Here is a 27574-nt window from a genome sequence, read left to right as displayed (position 1 = left end):
ATAGCTGACATAAAACGCTGTAGGCATTATTCTCAGTGTGAGAAAAGGGGAATGAATCTTCCGGAGAAGTGATTCCTAACTCTAGCGATTTGGGAAGCCCGAAGACCACACAGCTCCTCAACAAGGGGAGAAACGCAGGGCATCTGCGCATGCTCAGAACGTCGACGTACAGTCTCCCCGCCCCTTCCGGCCTCAACGGAAAGCGGCTCTTCCTGCGGCCCTCCAGCTTCGCGTCCGGCGGAACTGAGCTTCGGCGCCGCAGGTTCCCGCTCGGAAGAGGCGACCAAGGCGCTTGCGGAACGTGAACATGGCGCGGTCGGGGAATAAGGTAGGAACATCTGTAGGCTTGGGCCTTGCCTGTGCCGGGGGTCCGGAATTAGGAATCATGGGATCACGGCGGTGCCAAGGAGTGAGGAAGAGAGATCCCGGTGGTGGGCTGGATCAGGAGGGCCGGGGTCGAGGGTTGCGCTGTGAGAAAAGCTGGCGATTTGGAGTCTTAAGGCGGGAATTTGAGCCTCGCGCACTCCCCACCCCCGCCGCCTACTGAGCCCTTCCATCCTCTCACTTCCTCATCCTGCTTTCCATCCCACTCCGACCTCCCCTCCGTACCTCTCTATCCCAGCCTACCCCCGACTCCATTACTTCTGAATCTGGGTTTTTTAAATCTGTGAGAATGGAAGTTAGCCACGAAACGAACCAATCCCAGAGGCTTGTAAAACTTCAGAGAAGGATTGAGTAAAATAACTTGAAATGTAAAACGTCTTATTACCTCTATAATAATCTAATATTTCGCATTTATTGCGAAAGCTTACTCTGGTGAGGCACTGATCTAACGCTTTATTCCGGTCTCATTTAATCTTCACAACAAGCCCATGAGTTGAAAACTTTTATCCCCAATTTACAGGTGAGAAAACCGAGGACTAAAGAAAGTGGAGTGATTAGCCCAAGGTCACCCAGTCCACAAGTGGTAGAATCTGAATTTGAACACAGGCTTTCAGCTGTCAGAGTCCGGGAGAATGTCTCTCTGGCTAGGAATCTATGACCCTCAGTGACCCAGATTAATAACATTATGATGGATTTTTAAAATGGCATTTTCAATATAGGCAGAGCGTGGTAGTTGTCTCTGAAGGGTCTCTAGAGGGAGGTGTGTTCCAAGGACTTGTTCATTCATTCATCCATCCATCGGTCTGTCCATCCATCTATTCAAAGCTAGGCCCTTTATTAGGCATTTGGTATACAGATAAACAAGATAGGAGTTGGAGCAGCTGATCCCTAGTCTCCTCCACTCCCCATAGGGAAATGCTGATTAAAATGATTATGAACATATGCCACTCACCTCCTTTATTCCTTTCAGCTGCTGAAAACTTTCAGCGCTAATGAAGCAGCTGTTTATGGCAGGTGGACTTGCAGCAGAATTCTAATAGCCTGTATTGCTTCCGTGTTTAAATGAAGGGTTGCCATGCTGCTCAGTTTCTTTCTCCTGGTTTTCTTCCTGCTACCAGAAGGGAGCTTGCGGTATTACGTAGACCATTCTTCTGCTTCCAGATAAGAACTTCCATACTGTGAAACCCTTTGATGCCATTTTTTGGATACCTGATTCCTGGCAAAGGACCTTTAGTCCTCTGATTTAGAGTTTTTTGTTCATAAAAGTAGCTTTTATGAACATATATTAAATAGGTGCAGCAGCACATTTGGAGACTCTTAATTTTTTAAAGGTTCTTATGCTCAGAGCATTGAAACTATGGGATGTAAATTTTATTGCTCTCAAAGGAATTTTGTAGCTTTTTACCACCCTTTCTCCAAACATGCTATTTATAATCTAGAACTCTCTTAATATTAATGCATTATGTTTAATTCTTTGTAAACTAGGGGAAAACTTAAATAGTCTTTTCTTTCTGTGTTTTGCCTTGCCTGAGATGTAACCAAATTAGAGATCATCTATAATGTCCCTGATAGGAGCTCATCTAGGTTTTTCAAACAGTTTTAGGCTCAGGAGATCATTGCTTCAGAAAACAGTAGTTCTTTCATTTATTACTTCTAAATATTATTTTTTCTCCCTTAATATGGTGTCAGATCAATCTCTATAGCTTCCATCTGTTGATCCTATTATCTCTCTTGCGGAGCTATCTTTTTATAACACAGCTGTCAACTATTTGAGGATAACAGTCAGGTTCCTCTAAATCTTCTCGTCTGGTTCAAATAACCAGTCTTTCCCACCTGTTCCTCAGGTCACATATTCTCCAGATCCTTCTCTAATCTGCTCATTTCATGTTCAGTTGTAATTAGTGTTTCTCATAAGACATGATGATCAGAACTGCTCACCGTTTGTCAAGTGTGGTCTGATCAGTACAAAGCACAGGTGAGACTGTCAGTCAATGTCAAAGAATGTTAACTCTGGAAAATACCTTAGATCTCATCTAGTCCAACAACTGCTTCCTGCCTCCACAAATTAATAGTGAATTTAAGTTACATGCCCAAGAATTTAGCTACTTGATGATAAAGATGGGACTGGATCCCAGGTCTCCTGGGATCTAGTTTAGTTTAGTTTTTTTTTTAAACCATAAAACCTGTCTTTTCCTTCCTTAAATTTACTACACCATTGATAGGACTGAAAATATTTTGGAGGATGGAATGGGGTAGGTGTGGGGAATGTACTCCTGTAGCCATGTCGTACTGGTGACATTTTATAATGTCATTTTATAATCCACCCTGAAATGGAGCTGCTATTTGTTCAGGTCTCCTCCAACCCAAATCAGTTAAACTTTGGTTGCCAAACACAGAACTTTACATGCATCCATTTTACTTTTAGTTTACGTTTGCCCTATTTCCTTAGTCCCCTACATACATGATTGTTAGCCAGTGACCAGGTGTCTGTATTTATGTGGTTTCCTCTGCCTAAAACTGCCCTTGTTCACATGACCAACTCCTACTCATTCTTTTTTTTTTTAATATCTTTATTGGAGCATAATTGCTTTATATGTTGTGTTAGTTTCTGCTGTACAACAAAGTGAATCAGCTATATGTATACATATATCCCCATATCCCCTCCTTTTTGAGCCTTCCTCCCACCCTCCCTATCTCACCCCTCTAGGTCATCACGAAGCATCAAGCTGATCTCCCTGTGCTATGCGGTAGCTTCCCATAGCCATCCATTCTATATTTGGTAGTTTATATATGTCAGTGCTGCTCTCTCACTTCATCCCAGCTTCACTCCCCCTCCGACCATGTCCTCAAGTCCATTCTCTACATCTTCATCTTTATTCCTGCCCTGCCCCTAGGTTCATCAGTACCGTTTTTTAGATTCCATATATGTGTGTTAGCATATGGTATTTCTTTTTCTCTTTCTGACTTACTTCACTCTGTATGACAGACTCTAGGTCCATCTACTTTGTTACAAATAACTCAATTTCGTTCCTTTTTATGGCTGAGTAATATTCCATTTTATATATGTGCCACATCTTCTTTATCCATTCATCTGTCGATGGACACTTAGGCTGCTTCCATGTCCTGGTTATTGTAAATAGTGCTGCAATGAACATTGTGGTACATGTACCTTTTTTAAAAAAAATAAATTTATTTAGTTATTTATTTTTGGCTGTGTTGGGTCTTTGTTGCTGTGTGTGGGCTTTCTCTAGTTGTGGCGAGGGGGGCTACTCTTTCATTGCAGTGTGCAGCCTTCTCATTGCGGTGGCTTCTCTTATTGCAGAGCACGGGCTCTAGGCACGAGGGCTTCAGTAGTTGTGGCATTTGGGCTCAGTAGTTGTGGCTCACAGGCTCTAGAGAGCAGGCTCAGTAGTTGTGGCGCATGGGCTTAGTTGCTCCGTGGCTTGTGGGATCTTCCTGGACCAGGGCTCGAACCCGTGTCCCCTGCATTGGCAGGCAGATTCTTAACCACTGCACCACCAGGGAAGCCCACATGTATCTTTTTGAATTATGGTTTTCTCTGGGTATTTGGCCAGTGGTGGGATTGCTGGGTCATGTGGTAGTTCTATTTTTAGTTTTTTTAAGGAAACTCCATACTGTTCTCCAAAGTGGCTCTATCAATTTACATTCCCACCAACAGTGCAGGAAGGTTCCCTTTTCTCCACATCCTCTCCAGCATTTATTGTTTGTGGATTTTTTTGATAATGGCCATTGTGGCTTTGATTTGCATTTCTCTGATGATTAGTGATGTTGAACATCTTTTCATGTGTTTGTTGGCACTCTGTATGTCTTCTTTGGAGAAATGTCTGTTGAGGTCTTCTGCCCATTTTTGGATTGGGTTGTTTGGTGTTTCGGTATTGAGCTCCGTGAGCTGCTTGTATATTTTGGAGGTTAATCCTTTATCAGTTGCTTTGTTTGCAAGTATTTTCTCCCATTCTGCCTACTCATTCTTTAAGGTTCACCCAAGGATCATATCCAGGAGGCTTTTTCTGCCTCCTTACCCGTCCTCTCTCCCTTCCACCAGCCTTGGGTGGATGCCCCTCCTGTGTGCTCTCTTAGTGTCCACTGTATACCTCGGTCATGGAATATTGTGCTGGTATCATTTAAGTGGCTGTGTCCCCTGCTAGAATGGATTTGGTGTCTTAGTCTTCACTTTAGATTCCCAGTTTACAAACTGATTCAAATTATTGGAGTGTATCATTTTAGCATATGTAGATTGTGACAGTCATCTATTGCCACCAAAATGCTTTATAACAAACTACACCCCAAGTCAGTGGCTTACAACAAAAGCATCTGTATTCATACTGTGGGTCAGCATATCAGTTGCATTTGCTTTGATGTATAATATTTTTGGCTCAGCTGGGTTGGACTTAGCTCTAGCCTGCAGATTGTTTTCAGATCTACTCCCCATGGATTTGTGCTCAGGCTCAGGCCAGAGGAACAGCAGCTCCTTGGAGTATGCTCCTGTCCTGGCAGATACTTTCTAGCTTTCAGGAAATATCAGGACTATTTAAAGTTTCTCCATAGTGAAAATTTATGTGCCTTACATACACTTTCTAAGTAGAACACCTCCCTTCCCTTTATCATGCATACCCTGAATATCTGTGGGTGAAATAAGTAAAGGACATCTCTTTTTCTTTTTTTAATAACCATTAATAACATTTTCTCACATGTTCTTTGGGACTTTTTTTCCAGGCAGCTGTGGTGCTGTGTATGGATGTGTGTTTTGCCATGAGTAACTCTGTTCCTGGTGAAGAATCCCCATTTGAACTAGCAAAGAAGGTGGTGACCATGTTTGTGCAGCGACAGGTAAGATTCACATTGGTCTTGAGCTTGTAACTCGTGGTTTAACTGCTTGTTGCTTCCACTTAATAATGCAAGATGCCACCCTCTTTATGTTGTCCACCCTCAGTGTTCTGGGGAAGCTGAGGGGTTATACTTCCATGTACTCATATGCTACCGCTGGAGCCTGATATGTTTTTCTTTTCTCGTTTTGGCTCCTCCACTGGATATTACAACTTTTATCAGAAGCAAGAGGCAATGTGATGTTTAAATGTGTAATCTCTAGAGCCAGATGGCCTGGGTTTGAATCCTTGCTCTGCCATGATACTGACTAACCTTGCAATCTTGAATAAGTCTTTCAACTACTTTGTGCCTATTCCAGTTATCGTTTACTGGTTACAAACTACCCTCCCCAAACTTAGTGTCTTAAATGACCTTAAAAAAATCATCTCTCATGGTTCTGTGAGATGACTGGGCGTGTGAGTTGGGTGGTTCTCTCTGAGGCCTCTTGTGCAGGTGTACTCACGTGGTGGCTGGTGCTGAGTCACCTGAAGGCTCAGTGGGGCTATACGTACATCCAAGATGGCTCACCCCTGTAGCTGGTAGTTATGCCTTCTGGGGGCTGTGAGATCAGCTGGGGCTGTCGCCCAGAACCCTTACCTGTGGCCTCTCCATGTAGCTTGGGATGCTCACAATATAGCAGTTGGTTCTAAAAAGGAGTGTTCCAAGAGTGGGTATTCTAAGAGACCTGCTTATGTGGCTTTTTATGACCTACCTCTAGAAATGCCAGAAGGTCATTTCCACTGCCTTCTATTAGTCAATCAGGTCGCTAAGCTATCTCACATTCAGTGGGGTGGGGAGGGGGCAGGAATTAGAGTCCCCTATTGTTTTAAGGGGTAGCCTCCAAATACAGGGAGAGAAGGAATGGATGGAGGCCGTCTTGAAGACTCTCTACCACGGTGCCTCAGTGAATATCTCTAAGATAAAGTACTTAGTACTTGACGTATTGTAAATGCTATATGTGTTTTTATTATCATTATTACTACTACTACCATTATTATTAATTTCTGCCCTTTCTACCTGGTCTGACTGCTACTTTTGCGAAGTCCATGAAGTCCTTCATTCACTACTCCTCTGGACACGTCTGCTGTTTTTTCTGGGTGTTGCCTTTTCTACTGGGCACTGTTACCTCCCACCTGTCATCCTAGATTTTTACAAGTTCTGATAACCTGGAGTCCTTAATATCTCAAAGAAAATGAGGATGCTTCTAACCCCATTCTTGGTTATAGTAATTTGTGTTGGTTGTATTCAAGTAGTGCTGCTGTGCCCTAACGTAGTATAGGTTTTTTTAAAAAAGGGAAACAGTGCTTTCAGTTTTTATTTTTGGCTCTGCCCCTCGCATGGGAGTTGAAGTGAAATCTGGAAGGCTGGGAGACAAAACCTGGTGCCGCTCCCATGCTGCATTCAAATTTCCTCCCCTCTCCTGACTGAGGTTTTGTTGTCGAACAAGATTACCTTGCCTTAAGATGAATTCTTGTGCAGGAGGCGGCTAGAATTCTAGCTGGCTTGCCCCACTGGCGTGCTGGGAATATTTGAACCCCAGCAGCTGGGACCTTCCCTCCATGTACAACTGGCAGTTGCAGCTGGAGTTGTTAACAGACCAAACAGAGGTGAAGAATGACAGGATTCCATCCTCTGCGCATGCAGTGTTCTTTTTACTGATACAGAAGGCTTCTGTTAATAAGTAGGTGGGAACAGGACTGCCTTTTGTGTCGCATGCTATTTCTTGTTTTCATATTTCATTGTGGAATGCTTCATAAAAGAAGCAAACTGAGAATAATATGATGGAAAGCTGTTTTCCCATTGTCTAGAACTACAACAGCCCTAAAGTTTTACTATATTTGTTTGATTTCTTTTTCCTTTTCTTTTCTTAAAAAATAAAATGTTAACTTAAAGCCCCTTGTGTATCCCCTCCCAACCCTTTTCTTTCCTCTTCTTCCCCTCCTTTCCTCGGAATTTTCATAGTTATTACTGCACATACTTTATACCTTGGATCTCAGTGTATCTATAAATAATATTTAGTATTGTATGAAGCTCTCAAAAGTGTATGTAATAGTATTATTCAGTACATATAATTCCACAACTTATTTTTCTCAGTCTTTTGTTTTTGAGATTTATTCATGTTGGTAAACATTGAACAAATTTATTCATTCTTTTTTTTTTTTTTACTAGAGTGTAATATTCCATTGTATAAATATTTTTCAGTGTGCTTTTGCATTCTTCAGTCGATGGATAGTTAGTTTTCAGATTTGCCCTGTTATAAACAGTGCTGAAGTGAACTGGAACTTTCTTGTCTCTTGTCTCTTTGTGTACATGTGCAGGAACTTCTCTGCAGTATATATACCTGTAAGTGAAATTGCTGGGATATAGAATATGAATCAGCAATTTATTTTTAATCTCTGGAAAATTTAAACTTTGTATAGTCATTCCAGAAAGACAGACTAAAATCTCTTCAAATGATACATAATTAGTTTTCACTGGGAATTAGAGTCTGATTTGGGTGGAAGCAAATCAAAGAAACTCATCAAGAGCAGTTACTGCCCTCCCATTCCTCCACCACAAATTGTGCTGAAAGGATGGGAACTGTAGTCAATGAAAAAGTCTGCTTAGAACCTAGGAATTATCATTGCTCATCAGTCCCATGGACCAGTTAGCCCAATATTCTATTGTTGACGGTGGCCCCAGGGACCTGCCATAGGGAGGTATGGTTGTCTTGCTCCCTGAAGGTTAGATATCTAATGGTTTCCAGGTGATATTGTATGATTTCAACCTTCTAACCTGCTTCTCTAGGTGTTTGCTGAGAGCAAGGATGAAATTGCATTAGTCCTTTTTGGTACAGATGGCACTGAGAACGCCCTTGCTGGTGAGGGCCAGTATCAGAACATCACAGTGCACAGACACCTGATGCTACCAGATTTTGACTTGCTGGAGGACATTGAAAGCAAAATCCAACCAGGTTCTCAACAAGCTGACTGTATCCTTTTTGATCCAGAGAAGACTCTTAAGAAATTTCCTTTAATCTGGGGAATTGTAATCTAGTTTGGTGAGGTTCTCTAAGAGTCCTAGCTCTGAGTATGTGGACGTTTTTGGCTCTGAGAACACGGAGGTGATGTGTGTTAGGACTGAATGTGAAATTAACTAGGTTGGGTTGGGTGCCTGGACTCCACACCCTGCAGTAACTTGCTCCTTCTCTGCACTGGTGACATTGAGAGGTTGGGAGGTATCAGAAGGGGGTATATGTGTTGACTGTGTGTAGAGGGTTTGGTGGTGGCAATGGTTGGAAATGTTTGGACATAGAGAAGCTATTTTTAGAAGAGTATAGCATTAGCATTCTCCTAGCCTTCCTGGATGGAGGATAATTGTATGCCAAAAATCAGACTGATAACCCAAACTGTGAGACTAACAGTTCCTTCCACAGGTGCCCTGGTTTTAAGGGGTTCCTCTTATTTTTCTAAACAGTGGTGCCATCCCTGGTCACTGGGAGGTGCTGCTGTGCTGGGAGTGACTTACAAATGCTACCTTATGGCTCACTTCATGTGTAAGAATGGACTGTAATCACAGAAAATGGGTTCTAGGTACTGTAAAATGGCATCATAATTTTTCATTAAATGAGCGGAATATGTCAGATTACCTTTTGGTTTATTTCATTTTTCCTGTTTATATGTTTCAGGAAGTGTACTTTGATTTATAACATATATGAATATATGTTAGTGAAATAGACTTGGAAGAAGGGCACTTGGGCAAGTACTTTTAACTCATCACACCGTCAGCCCAGTGTCCACAATTTCCAGCATTGTAGATTTCACTGGAAAAAAGTTGCATGTTCTTGGGATAAAGGGACTGTTTGGTGTTATCTTCTGCCCTTAACTAGCTGAGTTCTGGATGCCCTCATTGTGTGCATGGATTTGATTCAACAAGAAACTGTGTAAGTATCTCAACTGAAGAGAGCTGGAAATGAGCCTGTCTGTGTGGAATCAGACCATTTGGAAAATGAACCCTTGCAAGGCTATAATTGTAGTACCTGGGAGAGTTGCTTGTACATACCTCTGTGGAGGCTGGGAGGGGATCCTTTTTTATCGTAGTGACCACATCTTTAACTGAAGTTAAAGTTAGGAAATCAGAGACATACTATTTCCATAATGCTCAGAAATTTTGCCTAAGATGTTCAAAGCATGAGTCATGACTGGGTTGGTTATATGTTTAGTAGGAACCTAGCTGAGCATCAGCAGCACACGGACTTCTGGAATGTAATCACCTTTGTTAGCAGGAGCTAGATTCATTCCTTACCCTTTTTCTGCTCAGTGACCAAGTACATTTGAATGTTTAGGAAATAACTCAGGAGAATGATTTCTTAACATGCTAACTCTCTCTTCTAGAGGAAAGAAGTTTGAGAAGAGGCATATTGAAGTGTTCACTGACCTCAGCAGCCCATTCAGCAGAGATCAGCTGGGTATTATAATTCATAACTTGAAGAAATCTGGCATCTCCCTGCAGTTTTTGTAAGTCCATAAGAATAATATTTGCAGACAGATCTTGTGCTCTTATAATGCAGTGATAGGACCCCTTCGTAGAGCACTCAGTTCTCAAGAGTCCTCTCTGCTCTGAGTCAGAATCTGTCAGATCACTGACTTCAGCCAACGTTCATTGATTACTCTCTTGTGTTCCAGGAACTCTTCTGAGTTTTGATGATAAAGGGATGAATGTCACGGGGAAACCTGGGAGTTTAGCTCAGTAGCAGATGTTTGCTTGTGCTGTTCTTGGACCCAAAGAATTGAGGAATTAGAGGAATCTTTTAAGGACATTCAGTTCATCTCCTGCCTGCATAGAAGACTTTACCCGAACAATTACCAGATTGGTGGTGTCTTTTCTTAAACAGCCTAGAGGACTGTGTCTTAAAGACAGTAGATGTTTTTAGGATAGAGAGGAATGTCAACTTGGGAACGATTTTAAACACGTATGCTTATTTTTAAGTCTTTTTCAGATCTAAAGGATACACACACATTTATAAAATGTAATTTGCTTGTGCATATTTACAGATGAGGTATACAAACTTAGGAGGAAAATATTTTTCACAATTTGTTAGGGAGAGAGTCCCTCCTCCCCCAATAACTTGAATTTCCCCTCCAGGCACTTACTTTATCTTATAGCCCTAACAGAAAGTTCTTTCCACTACATTAATCCTTCCTGCTGCATCTGAAACCTGTTTTTTCTTGTCCTATTTTTGGTAAAAGCAGAGTGGTAGTATAGAATGTTGAATTATTAGGGACACTCCTTTTTCGGATTGAGAGCCCTACCAAGAAGCCTCCAGCTCTGAGTGGTAAGCCTACAGCTTCTTTAAAATGCCTGCCATGGAGAATTAAGAACCTCTCTTGCATGTACGTACCTCTTAAGACTGCTGAGGGGCAACTCCTTTCTGTAGAACTGTAGAAAAATAGTTCAGAATAACCCATCAAGCTGATACTTGATACAACGGTACTTCAGAGAAATTAAGTGCTTTTTAAGTGACTCTTCTTTTCTTATTGAGTTGAGGTTTTCTCAGCACTTCAAAAGCCCAGCTCGGTTTCTGTTCCCTGTTCATAATCTCAGATGCCTTTACATCCTTGACACATACTGCACTTCTGTCAATGTCATTGGAAAGGGCTACTTTTTTTTATATGAGCAATGCTGTAAAGCAAGCTGAAGACAGAACATAGCCTCTTCTTCCACTTGCTTGTTATTTGACTGGTTGTATTTTTTTCTTGGGTAATACCCTTCTTCCTTTGCTGCAAACTTCTAGCATGCGAAGTAGAGTTTTTGCTCTTATTGTTTGGTGTATCCCATGTATGGTGGATTGTTCTAGTTGGACTGGACCTTCCTGACCCTTCATTTTCATGTTAATCGTTCCTTCTTCCTGGTTGATGCTCTGGAAACAGCAACAGCCTGGTGCAAACCTGACGTGCCGTACCCTGCTTGCTGGAAGCTCTTTTTCATGTAATGCAGGACATGCACATCTCTCATGCTAAGAATACATAGAAAAAATGGAAACATGAAGCTCTGTTTTGATGATAACAAATGAAATGATAAAGGAATCACCTTAAAAATCCACATGGGGTGACCAGCAGGTAATTTTGAGTAAACTGAAAAGATCGCTGAATTCAGCTGTTTGGGTTTCCAGGGACAAACTAGGGTGACATGCTACAGTGGAAAGAACCTTGCTCTTTCAGTCAGATGACTGAGTCTTTGCTCAATCACTTATTAGCTTTATTAGCTATACGGTTTTGGCCAAATTATTTCATTTCTGTAGCTTCCGTTCCTTTTCAGAAAATGGAGGTAGAAATCTCTATCCAACTAACACATAAGGATGAAATGAGATTGTTTATATAAAAACATTTATAAAGTGTCATGTAGAATATTATCATAAAATGTGTTTGGTTGGTTTACTTTTCAGTTTGTATATTGATTATTGAATATTCCCATGACTGGTAACCCCACTCTAGTTTTAGTCTCATTTCAGTCAAACAACTGGAGTGAAACACAGGAACAAAATTGGTTTTACTTATTTCTAGCAATTAACTGGTTTCTGTATAGGAATTCTCTATCTGAAATAATGATGACGACATTGTTTGAGTTTTAAGTATTTTATACACTTTCTCTTATTAATCTTTATAATAATCTTGAGAGATCATTAATGGGCATTTGTTTGTTTATTTTTGTCTGCCTAGAATGTCACCCAGCCTTTTTCTAGGAAGCGTTCCTTCCTACTTTTTAACTTCATGGCTTGAATGAGAGCTGACATCTAGATCTGGCTCCTAGGCTACCACTAATTCCTGGTTTTTTGAATTGGAGAGTAGAGGGTTAAACCCTCAGTCCCTCTTTGGTAGTGGAGTTGGGCATTATGAGCTTGAAAGTGTTCAGAAACAATGTGGAGGAAGCCAGTCTGAAAGAGCGGGGCCAGCATAAAGGCAAATGAAAATGAAATATGGAGATAGAGAGTGAGAGGGTCACGGAATCCTTGTGGTGTTTGAGACTCTGGGTCTAGTCATCCTAAGGCCATGTGCAGCCTTGCCCTTTCAATTATTTTGTTATGTTAAGCCAATAAATTACCCCCATAAAAGCCAAACCAAAGAGACTTCGGTCACTTGAAACTGATAGAATATTGGTCAAGGTAGATAGTGCCATTTGATGGTTGAGAAATGTAAAGCTCAGAGAGGCTGACTGACCATTTTCTCATAGCTAGTGAGTGACAGTCACAGAATTGGAACCCCGTTTATTATTTGGCTTCAGAGCTTTTCTTCTTAAGTACTGCTGGTCTTTTCCTGATAGTTTGCCTTTCCCAGTTGGCAAGGAAGATGGAACTGGGGACAGAGGAGATGGCAACTTGCTCTCCGACCACCATGGGTCCTCCTTTCCTCTAAAAGGAATCAGTGAGCAGCAAAAAGAAGGTATTCGGATGGTGAAAAAGGTGATGATGTCTTTAGAAGGTGAAGATGGGCTGGAGGAAATTTATTCCTTCAGGTAAGACATGAAAGCATTGTTTACAACTTTCAGTTGTAAGCATATTAATTTTTCTTCTGATCAGACGGCTCCCTAATGCTTTTCCTTTTCTGGGCCACTTTTGAATTAGCAGTTATACTTTAGTATTTCAATTTTTATTAAAGAAATGGTGCACCAGCCCCTAATCCCATTTTTTGAAGTTTGCATGGTTGGTGCAAGATTTCTTATTTATTTCCAAGACTATGTCGATAGAGTTTGGAAATACATAAATATAACGAACGATTTAACAAGTCAAATTATAAAAGATGAGGTAGTAGATTTCTTCTTTATGCCAAGCTTGGGGCACATTTCTTGGGCCCTTCCTTGTCATACACCTAAAAAACATTCTTAATTATAAAAAGTGGTGTCAGATCTGAGATAATACTTAATATCCTCTAATCTTCTGATTTAGGTTTTAGGAGGCAGTATACTATAATATAGAGATTTTTAAAAAAAACTTTTGGTCTCAACATAGTTTGGTCAGGCAAAAACAAATCAAAACAAAGCAAAACCCCGAAATATTAAGAATTTACAACCTGTTTATTCCATGTGGGCTTTGTAAAGGCAAAATGATTTAAGAAATGTGAAATCCCTGAAGTACCATATAACGATTAGTCAAGCTACTTTTTTTGGCCATCCAATTAGAGACTGTGGGAGAGATGATCTCCTTTATCTGTATTATTCTTGGTTGGAATTGGATATATATTTTGATCAAAGAACCTGAGAGGGGTCCATAGCATCTAGAACGGTGTGTATTTGAAGGGCCTGATTTGGTAAAAGTGGCAATAGAATACCACACTGTATGGCTGTGGAGTTTCAAATCCTCAGGGATACTGCTACTTAATGTTAAAGAATTAATTCCAGTTTATTAATAAATACACAAAATACAAGCATTTTAAGAGAAGTTCTTAATTGAAGTAGAGGTTCAGTTGAAATAAAGGTTAAACAATTAGGATTTTTTTGAGTAGCAATAGTGTGTATCTGCTCTACTTTTTATTCTCAACCACGATTTTCAAATATTTCTGGTGAGCTATAATTGATAAGCAATCAGCCTGCTTTTCTAAACATAGATACTATTGAAAAATTGCAGGTAAATGGGAATTTTGGAAATTGAACTGTAATTTCCCAAGGGGTTGTCAAAGGAGTCAATGAAGAATCCTGTAAAGTGATGTTTCTTTGCCATAATATGTGTTCTAATTGTAATACATGCAAATACGTGTTCCTAAATTATTGTTCTTTCAAATTTGGATATGGCTTTCTCTAACATGGGAATACATGTCTAAAGCTAACATATTCACCATGATATTGTAAAGAAGAATTATAGGCCAATAAAACTACCTAAAAAAGTTTCTTTTCCTGTAACATAGCAAGGAGGGAAATTACTATGTGCTGTCCTAGCCATTTGAAGTTACTTTGATTTTAGGTCCGCCATGAAGGTGTGGATCAGAACTTTGCCATCTGATACAGTAGCCATTATCCACATGTGGCTATTTAAATTTATTAAAATTAAATAAAATTTAAAACTTAGTCCCTCAGTCATAGTAGCCACTGAGTTAAAGAGCTCAGTACCCTATTGGACAGGAATAGTTAGAAATAGAATACTTCCCTCATTGCACAAAGTTGTACAGGACAGCCCTGGACTAGACTTATCCTCATCTAGAAGACATTAGAGGAAGATAACTTGACTTCTCATTGGGGAGCTTCAAATCTGCAGAACTCATCCAGTTGTTCTCAGATATTACATATAAGAGGCTGGTCTTTAGAATTTCCCCTGGAACAGAATCCATACCTCTTGATGGTTTTAGACGTGACTCATAATCAGACTAGCAATGTCCTATGAGACAGGTTAAACCTGGTTTCAGACCCATTCATTCCTCAGCGAATACAAAGTCAAGGTGTACCGTAAGCTTTGGAGCAGGGTATCAGGTAGAATATCTACTATTCATTGTAGATTATTTCTGAGAATTGGAGTCTCTTGAGGCCTCTTTGTCCATAACTCTGGATAACGTCAGATAATCCTTAGTGAATACCACAAATTCCACCTATCTCCTATGATTTTCTCTGTTGTGTTTGATTAGGAACCAGATGAAAATAGAACTGATCTTCACTAGTATTCAAATGAAGTAGCCCTCTGCATTGTGTTTGCTACTTCCCAATTCCCTTTCCCTATGCAGTGAGAAACCTAGAGTTAACCTGCTTTAAGACTGAGTGTGGACTGCTAAATTCCTTTATCCCATGGAGAGTCATTATTTAATTCTCTCCACTGTGTGCATATACTTACCACGTCTTTTATTTAAGAGAATGGAAATGCGCTAAAGAATTGCAGCGTTGTGAACAGTGACGATACAGGATGGAGCCCACCCTTTGATATCTTAGAGCAGGGCTTTTTATCCTCAGGTCCGTGGTTTTCAGGGAGCTGGCGTATGCAAACACATTTATGAATGTGCTTTTATCACATCCTCACAGTGTCCTTGGTCCTGAAAAAAAATGTTAAGAACAACTGGCCAAGTTGAAGAAAAGATTGAATAGGGGGAGGGTAAAGATGTTCCTTTTCACCTATCAGTAAAGGAATTCAACTCCTTCCTCCTAAGCCAACTCATTTGTATTCTGGCTCTCTCCCAACTGATGGTCGCCACGAGTTTTCCTTGCCATCCCCTGCTGTTCCTCTCTTTATGATCAACAGCATCTCACTTCTCATTCTAGACAACTAAATGCAATATCCAGCACAGGTTAACATTTTTAAAATTGCTGCTTTCATAATACATTTTTCTTTATTAAGTGAGAGTCTGAGACAGCTGTGTGTCTTTAAGAAAATTGAGAGGCGTTCCATGCCCTGGCCCTGTCAACTGACCATTGGCTCCAATTTGTCTATAAAGATTGTGGCTTATAAATCGGTAAGTGGTAGGTACACATTTTTAAAGAAATGTTAGCAGGCAGACAAATATGCTTATATAAGGAACTGACAATTTGTGTGTGGGTTATTCAAAACCATAATTACTGCTTCTCTAACTGCTCTCCCTGTTCATTTCATCTCTATTTAGCTTTTATGTAAAAGGCATGCCAACAGAGGAAGTTTTAAGAATTGTCTATAATAGGGACTTCCCTGGTGGTCCAGTGGTTAAGAATCTGCCTTCCAATGCGGGGGACACAGGTTCGATCGCTGGTCAGGGAACAAGGATCCTACATGCCACGGGGCAACTAAGCCCGCGCGCTGCAACTACTTTAAAAAAAAAAAAGGAAAAAAAAAAGAATGGTCTATAATAGGGGTTGATTCCCTCCTTTTTCTCTTTCTCTCCATTGACAATTGATTGTTAATCATGAGTTTCAGGTCTTTCTCTTTTTTTTTTTAAAGAAAGAAAATGAAATGCATTAAGTTGTATCATTGTGGTATTATAGCAGAAATACAGATACACACCAGAGTTCAGTTCAGGGTTTTGAAAACTCAGTCACATCTAATTTAGTTGTTAATGATCTGGTAGTAACAGCATCTAAGAAATATCAAAAGATGTTGACTTGTTACTGTGAAATGGCCTTTTGTAACATGTACATTTGTACGTAATAGTATATTTTCAAAAATGAGTTGCTTTTGGTAATTATTTGATGAAATTCCAATTTGAGTATGAGTCTTGGATCCATGCCTCCGCATGACCTTCCTTGTCTTTTTTCTTTAAACGCACAAAATAAATATATAAAAACATTTAAATATATAAAATGTACAAAATATACAAAAACATGTTGTTTTATATATTCAAGTGTTTTTTTTAATATTCAAGGACTTAATTCCAAAACACCCTACATGCGTGAAAACCGTGGAGGTACTTCAAGGCCTAGAATAGTGTCCCTGGGAATGAGAATACAGTCTCTTTCCTTCTTTTTTCCTAGTTACTTTTTCATATTTCCTTATTGATTTCTGAGTACTGATAGACTGCTTTCCCCTTTCTCGTGTGTTGGGAAACTGTGGTAACAAAATGTAGGGCCCTCTTTTGTTAGACAGTCTGAGGGTTTTGTATAGAAAGTGTTTGAATATATACAGATATTCATATTTATCTGTGGATTACCCTTGGGGGAAAATAAAAGGTAGAAAGAATTATAAAATAAACTAAAATTTACACAGTAGGCAAGAGACAACAAACCAATGTAGCTGGAGTCATTGTTTTGGATTTTTTTCTGTAAAGCAGAGAGTATATTAGGTTTTCATCTTTTGTCCATCTGAATCATAGCTTTCCTTGTTTTCCCTTTATTTTTCTTTTGGAAATCAGATTCTACAAGAGAGAGTTAAAAAGTGTTGGACAGTTGTGGATGCAAGAACTCAAAAAAAAGAAGATATACAAAAAGAAACAGTTTATTGCTTGAATGACGATGATGAAACTGAAGTTCCAAAAGAGGATACTATTCAAGGTATTATTATGCCAGTGAGAGTTTCACTTTCGCCTAGAAAATTTTCTTCAAGATGATAGGAGGCAGGCTAGGTTTTGTATTATTATTTGTCTAGAGACACAACTATATGAGGGGATCATGAGACACTGGATCCTTTAGGTCATCTGTTGGGTCTCAGGCAGGATGGTTCCGAGGCAGGAGTATACTCGGGCATTCAGTCTCTCTGGGTTTTAAATGTCTCAAGTGACAGGACTTAATACTTGGCTTTGTTTTAAAGTTTGAAACTCACTAGCTAGGAAAATGCTTATATTAACATGGCCGAAGCAAATTTTTTGTTTACCTTTGACTTCCATAGTGATCATTTTTCTGAGTGCCAATTTCAGGTCTTATATCCTGCCTGTTTAGCTCCCTTAAGGTAATTTAGGGGATAAGAAAAATTATTTGTGTTTGTTATATTGCCTTATGTTCACTAGGATCTTTAGAGTTGTACTTCATATATTTGTACCCATTGGCTCTGTGTAGTGTATTTAGATGGCATCTCTATCCAGAGGGCTTAGAAGCTAGCTGAGGGTGTCTGAGTGTTCAAGAGCTAAAATGATAAGACACCAAATGATGGTTAAGATAGAAACCAGAGTCTTTATATAAATCTATCACCAGACTATGTGCTACTCAGTATAATTTTAATTTGCAAGCCTTAAAAAATGTCCTTTCATCTGTGGCACTGCGTTGCAGTATTTGCATATTTATATGTTTTGCAGGGGTCTTGGCGGGTGGGAGAGTGATTAAAGGTAGTGGTGGTCATGACCCCTTTCTTTCTTCTGATGGATTAGAATGTAATAAACAACCCACAATCTCTACTAATTCTTTAATTCAACTCAATAGTATAGTGTGGTTAAGAACAGAAATTTTGGAGTCAGACCTTGGTTAGAATCATGGCTCCAATACTTGCTTGTCATTTAATCCTCGTGTAATGACTGGCTCATAGTAGGAAGAATAGCGTGATTAAGGGCATAAGACCGGGAAAGCAGAGGGCCTTCTCAGTGATACCAAGTAGTTGGGTAAGGTGTATTGGGCATATGCAGATTCGTACTCAGGGTAGTATCTAAAAGACAATCTGCATTTTCTCTTTTAATCTTCACAACAACCAGTGAAGTAGGCACTCTTGTTTCCATTTTACAGATAAGAGAATTGAGATTGAAAGACATTCATTAACATTTGCAAAATCTCATAGTTAACAAGTAGCAGAATTTGAACCCAGGGCTGCAGGAGTCTGTTTCTACATGCTATTCTGAATTAGGAAGGGCTTTGAATGATATGCTGAAGAGTTTATGCTTGATTTTGGAAGCGACATGGAGCTGTTTATAATTTTGAGGAGCAGAGTGTCATGGGGACTGTGTTTTAGAAAGATTAATAGGACATCTGGGTATAGGATGGATTGAAAGGAGAAGGGACTAGAGATGGTACCAATTCTTTCGGTTGCAAGCAAAGAAAGCAGCTCTGGTTGTCTTCGACAGAAAGCAAACATATTGGTAGAGCAAGGGAGAGGGAAGAGTTAAACATTGTTTCAGTTCGAAGAGCACAGATGTGCAGCTTTTCTCTCTTACCTTTTTGCAGTTACCCACATACTTCCTTTGCCTGTCTTCCACTTTCTATCCCCTAATATGTAGAGTTCTCTTTTTCAGATAGAGGGACTAGTTTATGTGAGCAAAGGACTATGGTCGTATTTGTAGTCTGTTCTCTACTCTTTGCCATGTACAAAAGTTACAGTTATTGATTTGCCCTGTAAAAGATGAGCCAGAAAACATAAGACAGTTTTAATTAGAAGTTTTAGGTTACTCTTAAACGATTCAAGTAAGATGTCTGAAAAAACATTGGGTTTAGATACCACTCTTAATTATGTGCCATACATTTCCCTCTTAACTTCGTGTTGAAATTTTTGTTTATATCACCAGCTTTTATTAAAAGACATATATGAAAATAGAAATGCGTTTCTTTTTAATTAAATACATGGCATGTGCAGAGTGAGGGAACTAATAAACACTGGATCACAGAATCTGCCCCCAAACACACAAGTTTCTTTGTTTCTTGGAGTAAAGATGCATATGCTTTTCCTTTTCATCTATTCAAGGTCATAATCCTTAGATTTTGATGATCTTTCTCCCCATTAAACATATAAGACTGTATAGTGAAAGGGCATGACCTTCCATAGAGCAGAGAGGCCCTGGAACAGGGTTGGAGTTTTTTTAAGGAGCCAAGAGCCTATATCTGTAATAACCTAAGTAATCAAAAAGAAAAAAAAATAGACAATCCAATCCCAGAAATAAAATAAATTTAAATGCAGAAAAATATCCAGCTTGTCAATTGAATGTTTCTAAATAGAAAAATTTTGGCTTCTTCCGTTAGGCATTTGTATATCTCCAGCATCCATTTTTGAGAACATTTTGTTCTGAAAATCCTATGGGCACATTTCTCTGTGGGTCTCCAGGTTTCTAAATAAATGTGTTCTTGTTATTATGTTTACAAGTCATGATTGTACTTTAGTCAACCATGGTTTATCTTTGGAGGATAACTAGTACATTGCATTTGCTACATTCTTCCTTCTAGGATGGATAATCATTAAGGTAAACTAGATTGCAGAATATGCTACTTAAAAAGCTGTAATTAGATTTTAATTGTCTCTGTGTCATATATGTTTGTGGATCTGCTGCTTCTTTTTCTGCAGTGATCACAAGGGGCAGAAATTTGATTCCGGGAAACAGTATATGGAGGCTTGATCCGGAGTGTGCATGTATCGTTAATGTATGTATAGGGCCAATTTCAGCTTGTAGAAAATGAGGCCCCATACGCTTAACAGATGCTCTTCTCTTGTTCTTTAGGGTTCCGCTATGGGAGTGATATCATTCCTTTCTCTAAAGTGGATGAGGAACAAATGAAATATAAATCGGAGGGGAAGTGCTTCTCTGTTTTGGGATTTTGTAGATCTTCTCAGGTAAAGCACGTATTTGTCTACTAATTGTAAACAAAACAGATGAGCTTTTTTCTCATTATTTGAGATGGTGTGCTTTGGATTGGGCCTGTTACTTATAATATGTTTTTTTCACTTTTAGTTTTTCTAAAATGTAGTCTGGCGTGCTGCTATCCTTGATTTTTGAAGGTTAAAAATCAAGAGGTAGAGAAGTCGGCATAAATCAGAATAGATTCAGTGAAAAGTCACTCCTTAACTTTGGTGTCGGTCATAGCTCATAGTAGCCTTAAAGAACCAGCATCCAGTTCTTTGCTATTGTATTGCTTTCTCTAACTGTTACGTGTACTGGAGTGTTTTACAGGAGTCAGGGTCTAGTTGGGTTTTTAATGACCATAGATTTCTTAGAATATCATTGATTTATGCTAGTCACCCTTCTTCTCAACGCCCAACAAAGAGGTCTAGGATGCAAAACTTGTTCATGAGTCATATGTTTTTTAGACGGCAATACAGATATACAAAAGAGACACAGTGGAAAATGCAGTAACTTATTGAAGGCTGTGGATACCGTATACTATCCAAGAAAGGGTCATTAAAGATTCCCAGCAGTCTTAGATGAAATGTTCTTGAGGTAGGCAACCAAACAGAATGAATAAGTAGAAAGTGCATCTTTTCAGGCTCTATAGGGATGAAGAGATTTTTGTTGGTTCTAGAAGAACTCAAGTGAGAATAAAAATAAAAATAAATATAACCCAATATACCAGATTTAAATTTCTTCATGTTGCTCCAGCATGCAGTCCCTGTATAATTCAGTGTTAGAATAATTCAGTGAGGTGGGGAGAATGTTTTCCATCATATGCTCAAACTGTTAGATACAGAATAATTCAGTGAGGTGGGGAGAATGTTTTCCATCATATGCTCAAACTGTTTGTTAGATACAGTTTTAAGACTCATAAACCAAAAATTGAGAGTATTTACTTAAAGTCAATACAGTTAATGGTGAGAATAATTACCTTTTGGAAGTTGAGTATCTCTAACAGTTCTCTAACAAATTACACTAAATGTGCTTTTCTTTAAAATTATTCACTTTGGGAGGTATATAAGCTTAAAATTTTTGGTTCTTAATGTCGGTGCTTATGAGTCTTTTCAGTGAAACAGAACCTCCATTCGGACCTATTTGTAGAAACTGGCTTATTGGGAACTGGGTCTGCCTAATTCCAGATAGGCAGAAAAGATCTAGCCAAAACTCCTGTAACTGTAATTTAGGACTCAAAAAACTGAAATCATCTGTGCCATGGTAGGTGTGGGGACCTATTTAGTTAGATGGCAAAGCAAGAAAAAGTGAGCTGAAAAGGTACGTTTTCCATTTTAAAAGATTTTTATTGACTTAAAATTAACTTTTAAGTCATGAAGTGTTTTCTAAACCAACTTTCTGTTGTTTTTAAGCTCTAAATTATTTTTGTCTTAAGTGTAATATCAGACAGGTACAATAAAGATAGTCATAATAGCTACCATTTATTGAGTGATTATAATATTATAATCAATATACTAACCACTTTATATAAATTCCCATTTAATTCTTATTACAGTCCTCTCAGGTAGGTGCCGTGATATGTATTTTATACACTAGGATATTGAGGTTCAGCACTGTTAGGTAATTGGCCCAAGGTCCCCAGCTAGAAGGTGGTAGAGATGGGTTTTGAACCAGGTCTCTCTGACTCCAAAGCTATGCCATTAATCAGCTATAATCTGCCCACCAGATAGACAGGCTCATTTTTGAATAGTCTAGTTTTTACATACCTGCTTTTGTGTATTGTGTTAGCAAATGCATACACGTCATCTTAAGAACAAGGTTTTTCCATATCAACTAAGGTAAAGTATAAGTATGTACCTTTTAATAAACTAGTAATTAGCTTTAAATTAATAAGATCACATAGTTTTCCAGATTCCCTTAATCTGAGGGACACTAATATTTCTGGATTGAATTAGTGTGAAACTTTTCATAATATAAAATAGTTTTTTTTTTGGTTTGGAATTTTTTTTTTTATGAATTATGAATTACTCTTCTCTTTTAAACTTTCAGGAGTCCTTTCAATTTGCCTTCTTCCATGTTGTCAGTGTTCTGGGTATCTAATTATAGGATGGATAAGAATTTAGCCAGAATTTCCCCAAATGTCTGACTGTCCTTTGAGAAGTCATTTAGGTACCGTAGGAAAAGGTATCATTAACTGTTCTTGAATCAGTCAAGAACTATTACAGATTCTAATAGGAGAGCAAATAAATCTATATGGATGTAGCAAACCGGAAATATAAGATTATTCCCATATTTTTTCAAATAATGGTTTTCAGATGGGGAATGGAAATGAAGATGGAGGTGTTTGGCTTGTATGGGCCTCACCCCCACACCTTTGGGACTCAGTTTTCCTGAGCTACTGTTACTGTGAAAGTGCTCACAATTTCTCAGCTTAGAGCTGGGAGGGCAGAAAAAATATTTGAGAAGCACTGCCTCTCTCACGACACATTCTTATAAATACACTCCAGGCTCAAGATGACAGAGATTGAAGAGAAGTTGATCTTGGTTGATAGAAGCAGGTGGTTATAGTATTAGGAACTCTTAGTATTCATCTTCTAGTCTTTGACTCCTCTGATACTGTGCTAGGTGAGTAATTTAAAGGACACATCGTACTCTAGTCTCTGCAGTTCATCAATGCCTTGTCATTGCTCTTAGGATGAAGTCCAAACCACTTAACTTTGCTCATAAGAGACTTCATGATCTGATCTTTGCTAATCTCACTCATCTAACTTTTCAGCTTTCCCCCTTGCACTGTGGCACTGCGCTACTCCTAAAGCAGTTCCCCAAATGCACTATGTGTTTATGTCACTCCAGACTTAATCACACTATTATCTCTGCTGAGGACACTTGTGCCCAGACTTTCATCTTAGTTCCTACCCATCCTTTAAGTCTTGACTTAGGTGTCACCATTTGCAGAAGCCTTCGCTGACACCTCATGACTAAGATAGCTGCCCTTCTTATGTGCTCTTGTAGCACTGAACTATAATACTGTACTCTTGTGGGCTGGTAGCACTGTCTGGTAATACTCCACCGCAGTTAATTTCATATTTATCTACACTCCTCAAGACAAGGCTACATCCTATTCATTATTGTGTTTATAGTGCCCAGAACAATGTTTGACATAAACTAGGCACTCATATATTTGTTGTGTTTAAGTGATTTGAACCTCAAATAGTAAGTTGTTTCTAGTACCTGTGAATGTTTTCCAGTAAGAGCATTTTGAATGTAATTTCCTAGTAATGTGTGGCATTATGGTTTTTTGTGTTACTTATTTTGGATTGAAACCAGTTCTCTTCCTCACTTCCTCTTGTAGGTCCACATGAAATATTTTATGGGAAATCAAGTTCTAAAGGTCTTTGCAACAAAAGATGATGAGGTGAGTTGACAGTAGGTCTTTGAGGTAGTGCCGTAGAATTGAATTGTCACTTTAAGTGAGTTGTTTGGGGCTTTTATAGTTTAAAATGACATTAATTCTTGCAATAGCAGTGGGAAAATTCACTGACCTTTAACTCTGAAAATGGAGAAATGATAAATGAATTTGTCATAGCATGAGCACAAGGCCTGAGGACATAGTTCTGCAATTGGAGATCAGGTGAGTATTAAAAACAAAAACATTTGAACAAATACATTTAAGTATGGGGATCTCATGGTCACAGGTTCAGGAAGGTTGGGGTCAGGTAAACAGTTTCATTTTCATAAACAGAACATTTAGTGCTGGCTTAAGCCACCTGAAGATGAGCTTCACTGACTCACGGGACTACTTCCATCATTGAGAAATTTGTCTTATCCCCCTTACCTCTTTCTTTTCATTATTTTCTTACATCCCCAAGAGATTCTGTTTGCAGGCTGGTTTCTGCCTAGCTAACAACCCGTGACTCTTGCATCCTACACTCACACCTGCCCTCTCTATAAATATTTTCTATGTAGTCTTCAAGTAAGAACTTGTTATTTCCTTGGAGATTTTGATGTTAACTGGAAGATTACCATCCAGTGTCTGTTTAAGACTACTTAGGTCTCCATGTTCCAGAAGTTACTTGCATTTGGAACTGGTAAACTGGATGTAGATGGCTTGTTTGGGGTCGGGGGAAGGGTGGTGATATAAGTGATCTAGTCCTCTTTTTCTCCTCACTTCTGAAGGGTAGCTGGCTGCTGATTTAGTGAATGGATATGCCATTATTCTATTAGAACAGTAAAATTAAGAGAAGAAAATGCTTGGCTCCCACTCAGTGTTAAATGGATTCATTAAAGCACAGTAGGTGTACGTGAATCCTCAAATTTGAGAATCCGAGTTCATGGATTTCTCCTGAATCAAATCCTAATGGGAATCAGGCAGTTCTAGTATCTATTGTGAACACAACTTAACTGCGTTTTTCACTTCTGCTGAGGTTTTTAACTCCAACTTACTGTCCCTTTACCCAAAGAAAATTCTGATCACTTCATGTGACTGCTGGGTATGCAGTAAGGAAAGTCATATCACAAAGCTGTGTTGACACATATGATTCTCTAGACTTGCTGGCTCAGGTCAGGGCAGTATTGTGACTTGCATAATTCAAATCCAGCCTCATACAGACCCTATAGATCACAGGGTCACTTTGAGTCACTAAAGAAAAAAAAAACTTCATCTACTGATGGCAAAGGGCTACTCTTTGGTGTCAGTTCTTGATGTCATAGTCAAAGAATAATATTAACTAATTGGGGCTATGAGATAAGCAGGGGAGTAAAGAAACTATGTCATATGAGGACTTTGAGTAAAAGATTGCATAGAGAATCCATTGCATGGAGAAGACTTGTGTAGGTAGGCAGGGGAGTAGGAGGGATGAGAGACAATAGCCTTCTTCAGATACTTAGAGGATTATCATATGGATTAGAAACTAAACTATGCTTCCTACCAGAGGGTAAATTGGAACCAACAAGTGGTCATTTTTGTTCAAGATGAAGAATTATTTTATCAACAAGAATTACTGTCTCCAGATGGATTGGTTCCTTGTGAGATGGTCAGATCCCCATTCCTGTAAGTTTCTAAGCAGAGTCTCTACCAATCAGATGTTAGGAAGGGAATTCCTTCATCATGTAGGTTGTTAAACTAGATGAATACTTTTGTTTTTCAGCTCAAATATTCTATGATTCTATGAATATATTCCTTTTTAAAAATGTTTTCTCTTGGGCTTCTCTAGTGGCACAGTGGTTGAGAGTCCGCCTGCCGGTGCAGGGGACACGGGTTCGTGCCCTGGTCCGGGAAGATCCCACATGCTGTGGAGCGGCTGGGCCCGTGAGCCATGGCCGCTGAGCCTGCGCATCCGGAGCCTGTGCTCTGCAACGGGAGAGGCCACAACAGTGAGAGGCCCGCGTACCGCAAAAAAAAAAAAATGTTTTCTCTGGTCATTAGCATATAATTTTTTTTGTATGGAGAATCTACATTTTTATGTGCTGGTTTTCACTATGTGGAAGAGAACGGGAGAAGAGAAAGGGAAGGAAATGGAGCTTTAGTTGAGTTTCCCACAGGTGTAATATGGTGTCCTGGCTGCCATTCCGGACCCCATCCTTCCTTCTTCTTTTTTTTTGTGGTACGTGGGCCTCTCACTGTTGTGGCCTCTCCCGTTGCGGAGCACAGGCTCCAGACGTGCAGACTCAGCGGCCATGGCTCACGGGCCCAGCCGCTCCGCGGCATGTGGGATCTTCCCAGACCAGGGCACGAACCCGTGTCCCCTGCATCAGCAGGCAGACTCTCAACCACTGCGCCACCAGGGAAGCCCCATCCTTCCTTCTTTAAGTATCCCAGTTGGTCCTATCAAAGACACCTAAATAAAAACTTGCAAACAAATTGGAAGTAATCTCTTCTAATCACTTCTTCGTCGTGCTTATCTGGCCTCTCTTATGGGACTTGTTAGAATATATACATTCTGTACTTGGTACACATCTCGTTTCTGCTAGTAAAGAAGCTCAGTGAGATCAGGGACTCAACTTTGTTTTCTTACATTGCCTAAGATAGTGCTTAGCCAAGAGTAGGCACAAAGTAAATATTCCTTGAATTGAACTGAAAAGGTAATCAATCTGTCATGAAATCTGTAGAGGATCTTGATGACTAGGTATTGATGTCATAGGTTTTTAGTGGAGGAGGTGGGAATACACATAGCTAACTTTGTTAAAGGTTAGCTGTAACACTGAGAAAAGTACAAAGTTTTTGGGGAGTTATGGAGAGGGAGAGAGCTGAGTAAAGCAAATCTGAAATGGAGAGCTTGTCAATTTACTGGGCCTTGAAAATGGGTTAGAAGCTTGAGAGCCAGAGATTTGGAGAGAGCATTCTAGTGAGGAGGAAACTGTACAAGCAAAAAGCTACCGAGGTGGGAGACTACAAGACTTGCCCGTGAATAATGATCAGCTCTACCAAGGCAGGGATAGAGGAACCCTTGGAGGTTTTTATGGAAGAGAGTGACGTGATCAGCTCTAGGAACAGGGGAGGCAGTGATGGAACAGAAGAGATAAAATTTGAAAGACGGCAGAGAGGTAGACTTGGTAGAGTGTGGTGAACACTTGAAGGTGAGGGACTGTAGGCAGGCGTCATCAGCTGTAGGGCTTCTCACCTGGTTGACTGGGAGGTGGTGTTGTGGAAGCAGGGAGCACAGGAGGAGAAGAGGGGGAAGACAGGAAGCTTAGTTTTGGTCATGGATAGTTTGAGATACCTAAGGTATAACTGTACGAGTTATCTACCAGCTAGTGGGCGATATAAGCCTGGATCTCAGGAGAGTTTTTTTTTTTAATCTTTCTTTTTAAATATTTATTTATTTATTTTTGGCTGCATTGGTCTTTGTTGCTGCGCACGGGCTTTCTCTAGTTGGGGCGAGTGGGGGCTGCTCTTCGTTGCGGTGCGCGGGCTTCTCATTGTGGTGGTTTCTCTTGTTGCAGAGCACGGGCTCTAGGCATGCAGGCTTCAATAGTTGTGGCATGCAGGCTCAGTAGTTGTGGCTCGCAGGCTGTAGAGCACAGGCTCAGTAGTTGTGGCGCACAGGCTTAGTTGCTCTGCGGCATGTGGCATCTTCCCGGACCAGGGTTCGAACCCGTGTCTCCTGCACTGGCAGGTGGATTCTAACCACTGCGCCACCAGGGAAGTCCCTTGGGAGAGTTTTAAAGCTGAATGTACAGACTTTTGATTCATCAACTCATGGGACTGGATAAAATAAATAGTCGTGAAAGTAGAGTTTTAGAGTGAGAGGAGGAGAGAAAGGCCAAGAGCAGAATTTCAAGATTAGTTGGAAGAACAGAAGAGCTGGGGGAGGAGTGGTGTACAGAAGTAGAATAACAGGGCAGAGTGTTGCTTCTGAAGCCAAAGAAGGAGAAAGTGTAGAGAAAGAGGGATGGTCAGATGCTACTGATAGATCAAGCAAATA

The 27574-nt window shown here is 39.8% G+C and overlaps 1 protein-coding gene across 2 annotated transcripts in view; it reads left to right on the top strand.

Moving 5' to 3' along the window:
• The first annotated feature begins 223 nt into the window (after nt 1-223).
• Nucleotides 224-27574, top strand: part of XRCC5 (X-ray repair cross complementing 5) — a 97943-nt gene continuing 70592 nt past the window's right edge. For both annotated transcript variants that reach the window (XM_022567633.3, XM_089916398.1), the window contains exons 1-10: nt 224-328; nt 5119-5232; nt 8056-8239; nt 9142-9190; nt 9642-9764; nt 12568-12759; nt 15557-15671; nt 17037-17175; nt 20031-20143; nt 23503-23565. In XM_022567633.3, coding sequence (XP_022423341.2) covers nt 308-328; nt 5119-5232; nt 8056-8239; nt 9142-9190; nt 9642-9764; nt 12568-12759; nt 15557-15671; nt 17037-17175; nt 20031-20143; nt 23503-23565 — 1113 coding nt within the window. In that variant the 5' untranslated portion in view covers nt 224-307. The remainder of the gene's footprint in view (nt 329-5118; nt 5233-8055; nt 8240-9141; nt 9191-9641; nt 9765-12567; nt 12760-15556; nt 15672-17036; nt 17176-20030; nt 20144-23502; nt 23566-27574) is intronic.

This window comes from Delphinapterus leucas, chromosome 8 (assembly GCF_059928025.1).
Source record: "Delphinapterus leucas isolate spDelLeu-1000000601 "Yukka" chromosome 8, BTC_Dleu_Yukka2, whole genome shotgun sequence".
In the NCBI taxonomy this organism is placed as follows: Eukaryota; Metazoa; Chordata; class Mammalia; order Artiodactyla; family Monodontidae; genus Delphinapterus; species Delphinapterus leucas.
Note: the sequence above shows the minus strand (reverse complement) of the source record. Positions and strands in the feature narration are given on the sequence as shown.